Source organism: Ranitomeya variabilis, chromosome 2 (assembly GCF_051348905.1).
Source record: "Ranitomeya variabilis isolate aRanVar5 chromosome 2, aRanVar5.hap1, whole genome shotgun sequence".
Taxonomy (NCBI): domain Eukaryota; kingdom Metazoa; phylum Chordata; class Amphibia; order Anura; family Dendrobatidae; genus Ranitomeya; species Ranitomeya variabilis.
In genome coordinates this window covers 58,810,181-58,825,096 of record NC_135233.1, presented here as the reverse complement: position 1 = coordinate 58,825,096, position 14,916 = coordinate 58,810,181, and the positions used below count along the sequence as shown (strand labels likewise).

Here is a 14,916-nt window from a genome sequence, read left to right as displayed (position 1 = left end):
AACAAACAGGCAATCCTCACATATATTCAGCCTGTCTAGCAGCCATAAATCATGCAGCTGCGGTGACGAAAACTAAATCTCTGTGCACGCCAAAATACTCGGAGATCACCCGAGCGTGCTTGGGGAGACCCGAGCAATGAGTATACTCGCTCACCACTACCCAGGAGGTCTCTTCCATCTCTACCATTCTATGATTCTATAATTTATGGCATATCCACAAGGTTTGCCATAAATTTCTCATTGCTTCTTGCTTGCCAACTTTTGGAACTCTTCTCAAAGTAAATGAGACAAGCGGCAGATTTGTGGTCACCTGTACATTCACGGTTATTCAAGAACGGAGCCTGTTTTTGTAATAAGTATGGGTATGCTATAAATACCTATTTAAATGCCTTATTAGAATATGAAATATCCAGCTATTTTGAATGTAATGAAACTGGAGCTTTACAATGGGACAGGGATACATTGTTTCTTTAATTGTTGTTCTTCTTTAGAATGTCTTGGTAGCTGATCATCTCTTTATTTTTTTTCTTATCGCGCAATTACTGCATACTAATGGTATAGAAAGAACTGTTCTCCTTGAGCTTGAATTGTTGGCATTCATTAGTTTATAGCGTTTGCACAAAGCTTCAGAAATTGGAAGTTTTCACTCATACATCGTTTTATGCATTTCACGAGGCAGGAGAAAGGGTTTAGTTCTCTTTTGTAAATTGCAAAGACAAAGAGAAAGTTACAAATTCAATCCATCAGAAAAAGTACAGTAACTGATTCAGAATATCAATTATCTATGAACAAGATGTCCCGGGCTTAGTAAAATGTCAAGAGACTTGCTCTCAAAAAATAAAACCCTAAGAGAAGAAAGAAAGCTATACGCGCTTCACATTCTTCATAAGGCAAATCCTAATTAGCGCTATTTTTCTTTGTTTCCAGCACCAAGGAAAAATTGGAGTCAAATTTAATGTTGGAACAGATGACATCTCAATTGAAGAAGTTAATGCAATTATTAATGATGGGAAGTATCACGTAGTACGATTTACAAGAAGTGGGGGTAATGCCACCTTACAGGTCGACAACTTGCCTACAATAGAGCGTTTCCCAGCAGGTAAGGAAACCTTATAAAAAGTTGTATTTTTTTGTATTATACTAATTATTAATTGTAGTAATTAGCGTAAAAATTTGAAAAATTATCTTGATTATTGTATTATTTACTTTAGTGGATAAAGGAAAGTGGTGCTAAAAAATGTATGATTAGACTACAACTTTTTTTGGAACTGCATTTCAAGTTTTTATTGCCCATGGAAAGGATTTGACAAAAATTATACCTGTACAATTGGCAGAAATATTTTAAAAACTTTATAGAATGAGATGTTTTTTTTCTATGATCCACATTTCTACTAGACATTTTAATAGTTTTTTTTCCTAAGCCTCTGGTCACACTAAGGTTACTTTGTTTCTTTTGGGCTTTGCATTATTTTTGGCAGCAAGATTGGTATAGCATGAAGTGCTGTTCTTGACATCAAAATTCTTGAAGACAAATAGAAGTCTCTTAGACACTAATATGGGGAATTTGGCCCACATGGTTCCTTAGTTTCCAATTGGAGGCACATTTTGGAAAGCAGTCATGACCTGAACTTATAGCTCCACTGAAAAATAGTTTCCAAAATTGGATGTGTACAGATACATATTTTGTTAGGACATTTTTATTTATATTTTGGGGAAGAAAAATACCTTATAGTGATATTAAAAAGCCTATCATTGCTATGTCTCTTAGGACAAAGGGGGGAGACATGTCTAGGAGTTGTCAATGTCAGCCACACTTCTCCATGATAATAAGTAGTAGGTCTGTTTGTCCTCCAGCACCAATGAACTATAGCAAAGATAAATGGACAGGGGTGACACAAATGATAAAACTTTATTTTAGCCAAACAGGAATCCATCATTATATTAGATAATACATATTATCTTATGTAAGTACTGTGTATTTATATCATAAGATCTGTGAGCTTTGAAAGAGGTATGCCCAAAAATGACTTATGCACAAAGTGTAATGGGTCAGAATTAGTGATGAGCGAGTGTGCTCGTTACTCGAGATTTCCGAGCATGCTCGGGTGTTCTCCGAGAATATTGGGCATGCTCGTAGATTATGTTTGAGTCCCCGCTGCTGCATGATTTGAGGCTGTTAGACAGCCTGAATACATGTGGGGATTCCCTAACAAATAGTCAATCCCTGCTTGTGTTCACGTTGTCTAACAGCCGCAAATCATGCAGCAGCTGGGACTCAAGCAAGATCTACGAGTATGCTCAAAATACTTCGAGAACACCCAAGCAAGCTCGGAAATCTTGTGTAATGAGCACACTCGCTCATCACTAGTCAGAATGTATTTGTACCTTACTGTGTTATTGTTCTGTTATTGTATTTTTTGTACTCATGTTATAGGCTGATCTGTGAATGTAATTTTATGATTGTATATGACATGTGAACTGCAAAAAAATACTATAGTAGCATCTGTTCCAGAAATTTGACATAAATTAATTCTCCTAACTAGCTCTGTTTCACCTTTAAAAAGTTTAAGGGCTATTAAGCCTTGGAGCTGTTAAGTATTTTTCCTAATTTTTTTCAGTGATGTTGAAATTAGTGATGAGCGAACGTCCTCGAATAAGGTTGTGTGCTAACTGAGTGCTCGAAAAATAAGTTTGAGTCCCCACGACTGTATGTCTCACAGCTTTCCACAGCTGCAACACATGCAGGGATTGCCTGTTTATTAGGCAATCCCTTCATGTGTTGAGACTGTCAAACAGTCATAACACATGCAGTCACGAGAACTCAACATACTATTCGAGCACACCAAAGTCACTCGGTTAGCACACGAGCATGCTCAGATAACACCTTTTCCGAGCACATTCGCTCATCACTAGTTGCAGTGTCTCAAGACTGCTGTCTATCAGCCTTGGGCTGTCATTCTTTTGTCTCGATTTCTTCAGCTTTAGCTTAATGTTTGTTGCTAATGTAGCTTAAGACAGAATATGACCAGTTTTCATTACCTTATAGAAATGTAACTATAACTATAAACGTTTAGGAATATTGTTAAAGTTTAAGCTTCATTCAAAAACTGGATAAGAAAAAGTTGCTTTATTACTTTGTTTTACGTAACTCATTTTTACAATGTTGCCCAAACTCTTATGCTATAATGAAATAAATATTTCTAAAAAGATTGTATTATTTTAATATTTCTATTTTTTCTCTCTATATATAGTGTGTGTATATATATATATATATATATATATATACATATATATATATATATATATATATATATATATATATATATACATATATATATATATATATATATATATATATATACATATATATATATATATATATATATATATAAATACACAGTATATATATATATATGTATCTTATTCCTTTTATTTGCTTTTTTTTATATAAATATGTATATATATAGATATTCAGTTGAAACCAGAAGTTTACACACACTATACAAAAAGACACATCTGCATGTTTTTCTCAATATCTGACATGAAATCAGAATAAACCTTTCCCGTTTTAGGTCAATTAGGATTACCATAACTATTAATATTTGCCAAATGCCAAAATAAAGAGAGAGCATGCTTTAAGGCATTTTTAATTTCTTACTATAAAACTGTCCCACTAGTTAGCCCCTTCAGTGAATACCGTTAAAAAAAATAAATTAAAAATGAGGCAAAAAACTGTGCTTTATTATCATACCGCCGAACAGAAATTTTAATAAAACGTGATTAAAAAGACTAATGTAAATAAAAATGGTATCTCTGAAAATGGAGTCTTGTCCAGCTAAAAACAAGCAAACATACAGCTCCATCAGCAGAAAAATAAAAAAGTTATAGCTCTCAGAATAAAGCAAAATGTAAAAATAATTATTTTTTCTATACAACAGTTTTTGTTGTGTAAAAGCTCCAAAACATAAAAAAGATATAAATGTGGGATAAATGTAATTGTACTTATCTGAAGAATAAAGGTGCCTTATCAATTTTACCACGTGCGGAACAGCATAAGAAAAAAAAACAAAACAATTCTTGAGGTTCTGGTTTTTGTTCATTCTGCCTCCCAAAAATCGGAATAGAAATCGATCAAAAAATTTGATGTGCCTGAAAATGGTACCAACAAAATCTGAAAAAAACAAGCCCTCACATAACTCTGTCAGAAGAAATATGGAAATATAGATATCAAAGTATGGAGATGCAAAAACTTGTATTTGCAATAAAAAGCATCTTTCAGTGTGTGAAGCAGCCAAATTTAAAAACCCGATATAAATCTGGTATTGCTGTAATTGAATTGACCCAAAAAGTAAAGTGACTAAAGTTGTTTAATTCCTTATACCGCATGCAAAACGACATAAAAAATAAATAAAACCAATTATCCATCTGCTGTTAATTTGTTTTTCTGCCTCCCAAAGATTGCAGTAAGGCTCGGCTCACATTTATTCTGTGCTCTACAGTGAGCGCTTATACAGAGGTTTCTGCATAAATCTCTAAAATATGTGATTCAGGTGGAACTGAGGATGCCATCTGGCCGCCTATGATCTGATGGTGTCTGTCTTTTTAGGCGTGCATAAAAGTGCAGTCTGCCACAGTTTTGTGCACTTCTGAAAAGGACACTGCTGAACAGAGGCCAGATGGAGTCCAGAGTAACTCTCCTGCCGCATTATAGTGAATGGATCTCTAGGGGGTTTCACCTGAATCATCTCACTCAGACATTTAGATGGAAACCCTGATGTAAGTGCTCAGCTTAGAGCACCGGATTAATATTATGTAAAATGTTCCAAGCAAAAGCTTCAACTCAACTCACAAAAAAGCCAGTCCGTGCTCAGCTCCATCATTTGTTAATGGAAATATAGGGGGCTTCCATGTAACTGGTGATACAAAGGCTCTGGAAAAGCACTATAGTTCTTTGCCCCCAAAATAAAATTAAGCAAATTCTCTGCTCCCAAATCCAAATGTTCCCCTCCCTTCTGAGCCCCAGTGTGCTTAAACTACATTTAGGGTCCACATGTTTGGCATTTCTGTAGCGATGAAAGCCCACCTAATTTACAGGGGCGTGTTTCCAGAAGCAGGAGCTGGGCAACACAACGTACTGGGCACTACAATGTACTAGTTACTACAACGTACAGGTAACTGCAACGAGCAACTCCTGCTGTTACTGGAAAACACTCATGGAGTCAAAATCATCACTACACCTGTAGATACATTTCCAAAGGAGTATAATTTCCAAAATGGGATCACTTGAGGGGGAATTTTGCTCTATTTGCACTTAGGGGCTCTGTATATGGAGTCTGCAAACTATTCTGGGAAAATCTGAGCTCCAGGAGGAAAATAGCGCTCTGTCTCTACCGATTCTCACCATATGGCCAAATAGTACTGTACAGTCATATATGGGGTGTTTCCACATTCAGCTGAAATTGTGGGACAAATTTTGGTGCCGTTTTTACCTATTTCCCTGTGTGACAATGTAAAATCTGGGGCTAAAACAACATTTTGGTAGTAAAAATGTAATTATTTTTTCTTCACTGCCCAATGGTATAAAATATTACGAAAAACATGTGGTGTCAATATGATCACTGCACCCCTAGATGAATCCATTGAGAGGTGTAATTTGTAAAATGGGGTCACTTATCGGGAGTTCCGCTGCTCCTGTATCTCGGGCTCTACCAATGTGCACCCTCAAACCAGTCCAGCAAAATCTGAACTCCAATATGGCGATTCTTTGCTCCTAAGCTTTGCAATGTGCCTCAAAAGTAGTTTTCGACTGGTGTTCTTAGGAGAAATTGCTCAGCAAACTTTGTGTACCATTTTCCCCTGTTAACATTGAAAACATGAAAAATTGTTGGCTAAAAACATTTTTGCGTGAAAAAAATTAGATTTTTAATTTTCCACTCTTTAGGCATATCAAGGGCTCTCCAAACTCGACATGGCATTTGATAATTATTCCAGCAAATTTTGCATTCAAAAAGACAAATGGCGCTCCCTCTATTTCCGAGCCCTGCCATGCACTCAAACAATAGTTTTTCTCCACATGCTGGAAATTGTTATACTCAGGAAAAATTGCTCAACAAATTGTATGGTTCATATTCTCCTTTTACCCAGGGGCAAAAAAAATAAAAGTTTGAAAATTGCAAAATTTTAAGAAAATTTGCAATACTTTCACAAATAAAAGCGTAATATTGAACAAATTTTACTACTATCATGAAGTACAATATGTTACGAGAAAACATGCTCAGAATCAGTGGGATCCGATGAAAGGTTCCAGAATTATGGCGGCATAAAATGACAGAATTGCAAAATTTGGCCTGGTGAGGAAGGTGAAAATAGGCATTGGGATGAAGGGGTTATTTATTAATATAACCAGCACATTTAGTTTACTAATTTACTTTGATTATCTCTAGTGTCTTGTTTGCCTAAATAAGTGTTCTCCAATTCCAGTCCTTAAGAGCTGCCAATGGGTTATGTTTCTAGGATTTCCTTAGCTTTGCACAGGTGATTTGATTATCATATAACTTGTACAGGCAAGAATTCAATGACTTGTGCAATGCTAAGGAAATCCTGAAAACATGACCTGTTGGTGGCTCTTGAGGACTAGAGTTGAGGAATACTGGTCTATATCATTCAAAGGTTAGGTGACTGCACTATTTGGAACTTTTGGCACTTCCACTGAAATTATGTTTTGATGGCCCATGAGTCTCTGCAATTTCTGCTTTTAACCAAGTCAGAATGAGTTGAGAAAACTATTTAAACTATTTAGTGGATGCTCATATGAGGAAAATGGAAATTCATCATTAATGACGTTGCATACGGATTCCCCAAAGACCCATATGTAGTGTTGAGCATTCCGATGCTGCAAGTATCGGGTATCGGCCGATACTTGCTGTATCGGAATTCCGATACCGGGATTCCGATACTCTTGTGGTATCGGGTATCGGGTATCGCAACAACATTAATGTTAAAATGTGTAAAAGAGAGAATTAAAATAAAAAATATCGCTATACTCACCTGTCCGACGCAGCCGGGACTTCAGCGAGGGAACCGGCAGCGTTGTTTGTTTAAAATTCGCGCTATTACTTGGTTACGTGAATTCCCGGCTTGTGATTGGTCAGGTCGGCCACGTTGCCGGGACGCGGACCAATCACAGCAAGCCGTGACGAAATTACGTCACGGCTTGCTGTGATTGGTCCGCGTCCCGGCAATATGGCCGCCCTGACCAATCACAAGCCGTGACGTCACGGGAGGCTGGACACGCGCCCATTTTAAAATGAGCGCGTCCAGCCTCCCGGCTTGTGATTGGTTGACCGCGGCGCAACCAATCACAAGCCGTGACGTCACGGGAGGCTGGACACGCGCCCATTTTAAAATGAGCGCGTCCAGCCTCCCGGCTTGTGATTGGTTGACCGTGGCGCAACCAATCACAAGCCGTGACGTCACGGGAGGCTGGACACGCGCCCATTTTAAAATGAGCGCGTCCAGCCTCCCGGCTTGTGATTGGTTGACCGCGGCGCAACCAATCACAAGCCGTGACGTCACGGGAGGCTGGACACGCGCCCATTTTAAAATGAGCGCGTGTCCAGCCTCCCGTGACGTCACGGCTTGTGATTGGTCAGGGCGGCCATATTGCCGGGACGCGGACCAATCACAGCAAGCCGTGACGTAATTTCGTCACGGCTTGCTGTGATTGGTCCGCGTCCCGGCAACATGGCCGACCTGACCAATCACAAGCCGGGAATTCACGTAACCAAGTAATAGCGCGAATTTTAAACAAACAACGCTGCCGGTTCCCTCGCTGAAGTCCCGGCTGCGTCGGACAGGTGAGTATAGCGATATTTTTTATTTTAATTCTTTCTTTTACACATTTATATGGTTCCCAGAGCCTGAAGGAGAGTTTCCTCTCCTTCAGACCCTGGGAACCATCAGGAATACCGTCCGATACATGAGTCCCATTGACTTGTATTGGTATCGGGTATCGGTATCGGATTGGATCCGATACTTTGCCGGTATCGGCCGATACTTTCCGATACCGATACTTTCAAGTATCGGACGGTATCGCTCAACACTACCCATATGGCATCCAAACGTGACATCAACAGAAGTGCTGAAAGATCCAAACAGTGGACTCACGTGACCTGAGGCTCATTTAAACAAATGGGACAATGGGGCAATTAAAGTTTGATAGAAAAGTTAAATGTGCTGGCTACATTGATAGTTAGAAAGGGTCTTTGAGATGCGGGACATCTCGTTTAATTATGGGATGCCACTATAACCATAGCCATTTTGCAAGCTAAGATTTCTCTTTAAAAACGGTATTCTGCATTAGGATTACCCAGAATTTAATTAATTAGAAAACAGTATAACTAAGCTTATAGATGTGACCAGAGTAAGTAGAAAGTGGAATTGTGTTTTTACCAAACCGGCTTAAAAAGGCAAAAATAATCCTTTACATACACACTTAGGCTCTCTGCAGCTTTTCATTGGCATCTAAAGCTTTAAGAAAATATAAACTAGATAAACAAGTTACTATTTGTTCTGAAGATAAGAGCACATTTATTTAGACCTGAACATTTCCACATTTGAGGTAGCCATGGTTACCACCATTGGTACAAAATTAATCTACATTTTAGGCCACCGGCAAATCCCATATGTCTAAAATCAAAATGCTAAATAATTTGTTTCTAAATTATATACGGGGTCTGTAGGGTGCTACTGAGCCATCACAAATCCAAATGATTCCTTTTAAACACCATACATTTTAACACAGTATGGCTTGCCACAAATTGTTTTTTGATTCTCTTGTTTAGAATTAAATTGTATAGCAATGACACATACTTGAAGTGTGTAACAGTTTTAATCCTGTACACTTGTGCCAATGTTCTTCATCTACTATGGTGTGCCGGCCCGGCATGATGTAAAAGAATCAAAATGTTTTCTCCATCAGTGGCAGCATCTCATAACCAAATCTTAAAAAGTAAAAAAAAAAAATTACTCTAAAGAACATTTTAGATCTTTCTTCTCAAAGATATTTTCAACCAACTTCTTATATTTAGACATATTTTCCTTACGCAAATACTGTATAATGTTAACATTCTTTAGCTATTTATGGTACAAAACATGTTAATTTGTCCAATATACTTTAAAGTTTAGATGCATTTTCAAAAAGAAAAAAAGTTGGCGTTAAAGACAAAAAAAAGTTTTCAAAAAGGATAAAGTTACAGCTAAAGAGAAAAAAATAATATTTTTTATACAGATTGTAAGTATTCATTCGCAGTATAGGGCTAGTGCAAGAGCTGCAGGATGGAAGACCTGAGAACTGTCTCTTACCTGTGAAGTCTTGCTCTGCTGCGCTTTTAAATAGACATCTTGATGTGACGTCATCGTAATGGCATGATACACAAGTGATGTCACGCCAGGCTGGCTAGACAAAAGATGAGACTCATTGGCAGATAGGAGTCAATTCCCAGGGATCCCATTTGGCAGTTATAGATCACTGATGTGTCTGCTGGATCTGGTCCAATTAACACCATCTCTATTTTTTTATAATTCAAAATGTAAAAATATTTTCTTGAATACTTAAAATATATATATATATATATATATATATATATATATATATATATATATATATATATATATTTGTATAATAAAAAGAATAGAAATAAGAATTAATCCACCATACCTATATCATTGATATGTAAATTAATGAGCTAATTGACGTACAACGTATACATTTGGATACATTAAGGCCCCAGAATATTGAGAATGGTTATTTTTACTGTTCTTTAAAAAATTGGCTGACATTAGGGATAAGCGGATTGGGTTAGTTTGGTTCGAGCAAACTTTAGACCAAACTTCAGTTCAGGTACCAATTCTCCACCCGAACTTGAACCCGAACCCCATAGAAGTCAATGGGGACCTGAACGTTGGTGCTGTAAACATAAGGGCTAGAGGTAATTTTATTGTCTTCACTTCCAAAGAGTTACAGAAAATTGCATAAATGTGACAATTTATTTAGAAGTTTATATTTGCCCTGCTTAGTCCTAGATCACTTTCAATTGAACCAAGTAGACAGAATTTCTCTACCACTTCTTGAACTCATCATTAATTTTATTTTACCACCTACAAATGTATCCTTCTTTACCCTTCCTTTTGTCTTAACATATATTTCTGGCATGATCAGTTTGGAGAAAAAGCTTGCTTGTATGATACTTTGTCATAAGATGTCTATGCTATGCATCAATATGTGGCCACCCAGTGGTTGTGTTGGGCATTGCAGTCTGTCCATGCTTTTACTAGCGCGTTGCAATAATGCATTACCGTATATTCGTTTAACAAGTGTATTTTTATGAAATTCATGGAAGGGATAGACACATATGTACATATTACCCAAATAGGACAAAATTCTAAGTTTTGATTTTCATTTGGAAGACTTATTAGACACCTTATATGCTTATATCCAGATTAGATAATATTCATTCAGCACATTAAGTTAAACTTCCTTATTCCTGGAGGATTGGTAACAGTTGAAATTCCTTATATTACCTGATAGAATATTCCAATATTCTAACTATTTTTTCTCATTATAACTTCTGAATTAGGGACTTGTTCAAACACTGCATTTTTGCCACATTTTTTCAGCAAGTTTTTTTTCCGTGAAAAACAGCAGCATTTTACAGCACCAGAAAAGTGAATGGAATTTATGAAAGCTTATATACATGCTGCTTATTTTTCCCTTCCCTGTGGATTTGAACCACTAAAGCATTTGTCCAAATCTGTAGCAGGTCAATTCTATTAGCATTTTTGCTGCGTTTTTCAGATGATCAGGAAAAAAATATGTACACAAAACACATAAAAAACGTATATTTTGTGCAGCATTTTTTCTGTCAAAAATTTGATTATTGGTACATTTTTCGGAAGCAAAAACCAGTGGGTGCACATTAATGAATATCACTACTGAGCTATAGAGACTTTTTAAGCCTATGCCACAATATTGTTTCTTGTTTAATTTACAATTAGCTCTAAAGACATTTTAAATCCATCATACAATGCGCTAAATAATTTAACACCAAACACAATCCCATTAGAACTCAAGAGGTGAACTCAAACACTGATAAAATGCTGTCAATATCCAGAGTTGCCACATTGCTGCCTTGGCATACTAATGAGAGCCATGTAGACTGCAGAATAGGACTGGGTTTTACGATCATCAAATTGTTTGTTTTCAACATGGGATGTCAGAACATTGAAAAGAATTAGTTTTAGAAAGGATTAGTGATATTAAAGGAACAGGCGAAGTGTCACAGGAAAACATCCAGTGTTGTTTTAATTGGATATGTCCTCACTAGAGATTGTAAATTTGCAATACTGCTTTTTATGCTTCTCTATGAGAACTTACAAAGCTAAGGTGACATCTCGAAAATGGTATAAAAAATGGTACCATTGATTATATTACTCCCATATGTCCAAAAAAGTGTGAATGCCCCCAGAAGAAGTGAGCAGCGAAACGGCACAGAGTGGGGGCAGACACAGACATCACCCTGTACTACGATCTCACTCTGCCCTAAGATAATATGCCATTGATAATGTACCATTGATTTTTTCAAGAGATAGGGTCTCCTTGGGATCATATAGTTAGAGGTAATGAGGTAATATAGGATTTTATATCCATCAATACTTATACACTGGCACTTTCACCTTTATGGTATCTCCATGCTGCCATTTATCCCTTAACCTATAGAGGTGGGTTTGCATATTGATTATAATACATCATACATGAATCTGGTACCCAACTCTATCCCCTTTGGTGGACATTTATGTGTCCTTGCCCCCTTTGTTTTGGAGGTATTCCTTGTCTTTTTATGGTGGATGTTTTATATAATTCTGAATAACATATTTTGTTTTTATATTTTTGGAGTTGAAATCTCTTCTTAACCTGATGGCTATATGCCATGATAGATTATTTTGTGCTACCATTGATTATGTGCATTTTCTCAAAATAATTCAGGCTTCTCTTCCATGCTCTTTTAATACTCTCCTTAGATCTTGGATTAACTCGTAAAATTCACTTGAAAAACATGGCTCCTATTTAGGTTGGTAAGATCTTAGTAGTGGAAGATGGCACCATGGAATTTCAAAGTAATTCTGAAAATTAAAGTCTAGCGGCTTTCACATAACTCCTATGCAGATCAGAGCTTATAGCTGACCAGGTGTTCTATTCCCACAAAATTCTCAAACTTTGTATTCTTTTTATTTTCTTTGATTTTTATTTTATTCTTTTAATGATTTGATGATTGCAGGTAAAAAGTCATGTCAAGACATCAAGTTATGAGCATACTATATTAAAGCATAATCACATAATAAAGATGTCTTTGATCAATGACTATTCTATAACCCAGAAGGGAGACAAACTATCCAGGCTTTAAAGGAGTTTTGCAATACTTGGACAGCCCCTTGCTATTCCTCAAGTTTGGCCCTTTAAAATAAAAATACTTATACTCACATCCGGTCCCGGTTTTATTCCATCGGTGTTGGCGCTCACATTCCCAGGGCTCACGTAAGGTTGTTACGTCACACTAGCCCTGTGCTCAATCAGCGTTGGCCTCACTGTCCCCACCTTTGTACATATTGAACATCAACAGGGAGTCATAGCGGCAGCTGCTCTCTGACTTCCTCTTGATGTGTGATTTGTCCAAAGGTGGGGACAGTGACTTCAGCACTAATTGGGCACAAGGCTAGTGTGACGTAACAACCTTACCTGAGCCCTGGGAACGTGAGTGCCGACACCGATGGCACGGCACCAGAGATGAGTATAAGTATTTTTATTATAACTTGGCCAAACCTGAGGAATGAGAAGGGGTTGTATAAGTATTGGACAGCTCCATTAAATCAACCACCACCCATGCTTTATGTGGTCATTCATTTAGTTATATAACTTTTTCCACCCCTACTGTTCATCTTATTTCAACAAGGATTAGAGATGAACAACTAAAAAATGTTTTGATGCTCAAAAAAGTTTCAGATTGTAGAGAATCTTAAATGTTCGGGGCACAATTCTTTCTAATCCAGCAAAATGGCTGCCACTTATTTGAGGGCCAGTAAGTGATTAAAAAAGCACATTATGCTTACCTATATTATGTGTGTACAGGACCCAACAACTCATTTATATTAAAATATTACACTTTTATTAAATATTAAAATACCAACTATAGAAAAACCTTTTTAAAACAAAACTTATTACGAAGCCTGTAGAAATATCCAAATAGTTAAACGAATTTAAAAAAAAAAAAAATATCCAAATAGTAATCAGAATATAACAAAATCCAGATATTTGCCCCAATAAGAAGTGGCACAATTAATGCGATCACCTTATTATTGATATCACCTGGCCATATAGTTATGCTTTCACCAGAAAAGGGAACATGGAAAAACACCTAGGTAATTAAAATAAAGCAATCAATTAAAGGGGAAGAGTCAGCTGACAATATATTCAGACCCTATAAAAAACCCCAAAGTTATGCTCCCTGCCTTACCATGGAGATTAAGGAGAGAGGAGTGCAGTGGATTTTGGGAGCTGCTGCAGACAAAGGTTAATCCAGGCAATAAGTATAAAACTTTCAATTTATTGCAACGCGTTTCAGAGTGGAATATAGTCCTTCATCAGGTAACCTTAATCATCGACAATGCCCAAGATTCACCATACTCCTCTCTCCTTGTTATGTCCTCTCTTTTTTGTGTGAGTACAGTGACCGGAGCAGCAGCCATGATTGGATTATACATCACTCTTCATGTTTTTGTGCCATGACCAACCCTCTGACTCCTCTTCACCTGTTGCCCACATTGTTACACAAGGAGCACATCTTGCTTTTTATTTCTCCAAGTTAACATGAAGGTTGGAACCCTAGGAGATAGCGGTAATGGCTCCTGCATTCAGCGATGACTATTCCTAAAATGACCCTATATCTTGCCCTATTAATAAACAAATAATAACATAGTGCAAGTAACAAATAATAACATAGTACAAGTAATAAAAAGCGAATAAAAATAATTTTTACATTTTTTAAACTCCTCCTCTCCCACCATTTATTATGCTTGGGGTCTTTTTATTGCAATCAGAGATTTTATATGGTCAAATCGAATATTCTGGGCGATATAAGTGCAACTACCCCAAAAAATGTAGGTAATTCTTTCATCTCTATTAAGGACACCAATCTCTCATGACACACATTAAAACTATCATAGTGACAAGCTAGGAAAACCTTCAGTAGCTTAAAATTCACATTACAACCAATTCATGGTCACATGCAGACACATACAGTGGGGCAAAAAAGTATTTAGTAATTCAGCAATAGTGCAAGTTCCACCACTTAAAAAGATGAGAGGCGTCTGTAATTTACATCATAGAAATACAGCATAAACCAGGATAGAAAAAAATCTAAATTTTATTAAATCATTAAAAGACCATATTAACAAACATGAACCAAAATGATTGAAAGGTGAATGCTACAAAGAGGGGCCGCAGATCGGAGGCTAAACACATGCTGTTATGATTACCATTGTCCACATATATATACATTGGTGTGAATAGCAAGTCCGTAAATAGGAACAATACACTAGGCTGGTAGAAAACATCCAGCACCAACACCCATTGCAGAAATGAAAAACATTAAAAGTTAAAGTGGAGCATAGTTACCTCAGACCTGCGGCGCCACCACCCCAACGCGCGTTTCGTACCTCCTTCCATCAGCAAGAGCATTGAAGATGAAATGTGGCTGGGTCTTTCAACATGACAATGATCCAAAGCACACCGCCAGGGCAACGAAGGAGTGGCTTCGTAAGAAGCATTTCAAGGTCCTGGAGTGGCCTAGCCAGTCTCCAGAT

The 14,916-nt window shown here is 37.1% G+C and overlaps 1 protein-coding gene across 14 annotated transcripts in view; it reads left to right on the top strand.

Annotated features, from left to right (window-relative positions):
* The window catches only part of NRXN1 (neurexin 1), a 1,786,277-nt gene that overhangs the window by 1,573,768 nt on the left and 197,593 nt on the right, over positions 1–14,916 (top strand). For all 14 annotated transcript variants that reach the window (XM_077282466.1, XM_077282464.1, XM_077282462.1 and 11 more), the window contains one exon: positions 928–1,099. In XM_077282466.1, coding sequence (XP_077138581.1) covers positions 928–1,099 — 172 coding nt within the window. The remainder of the gene's footprint in view (positions 1–927; positions 1,100–14,916) is intronic.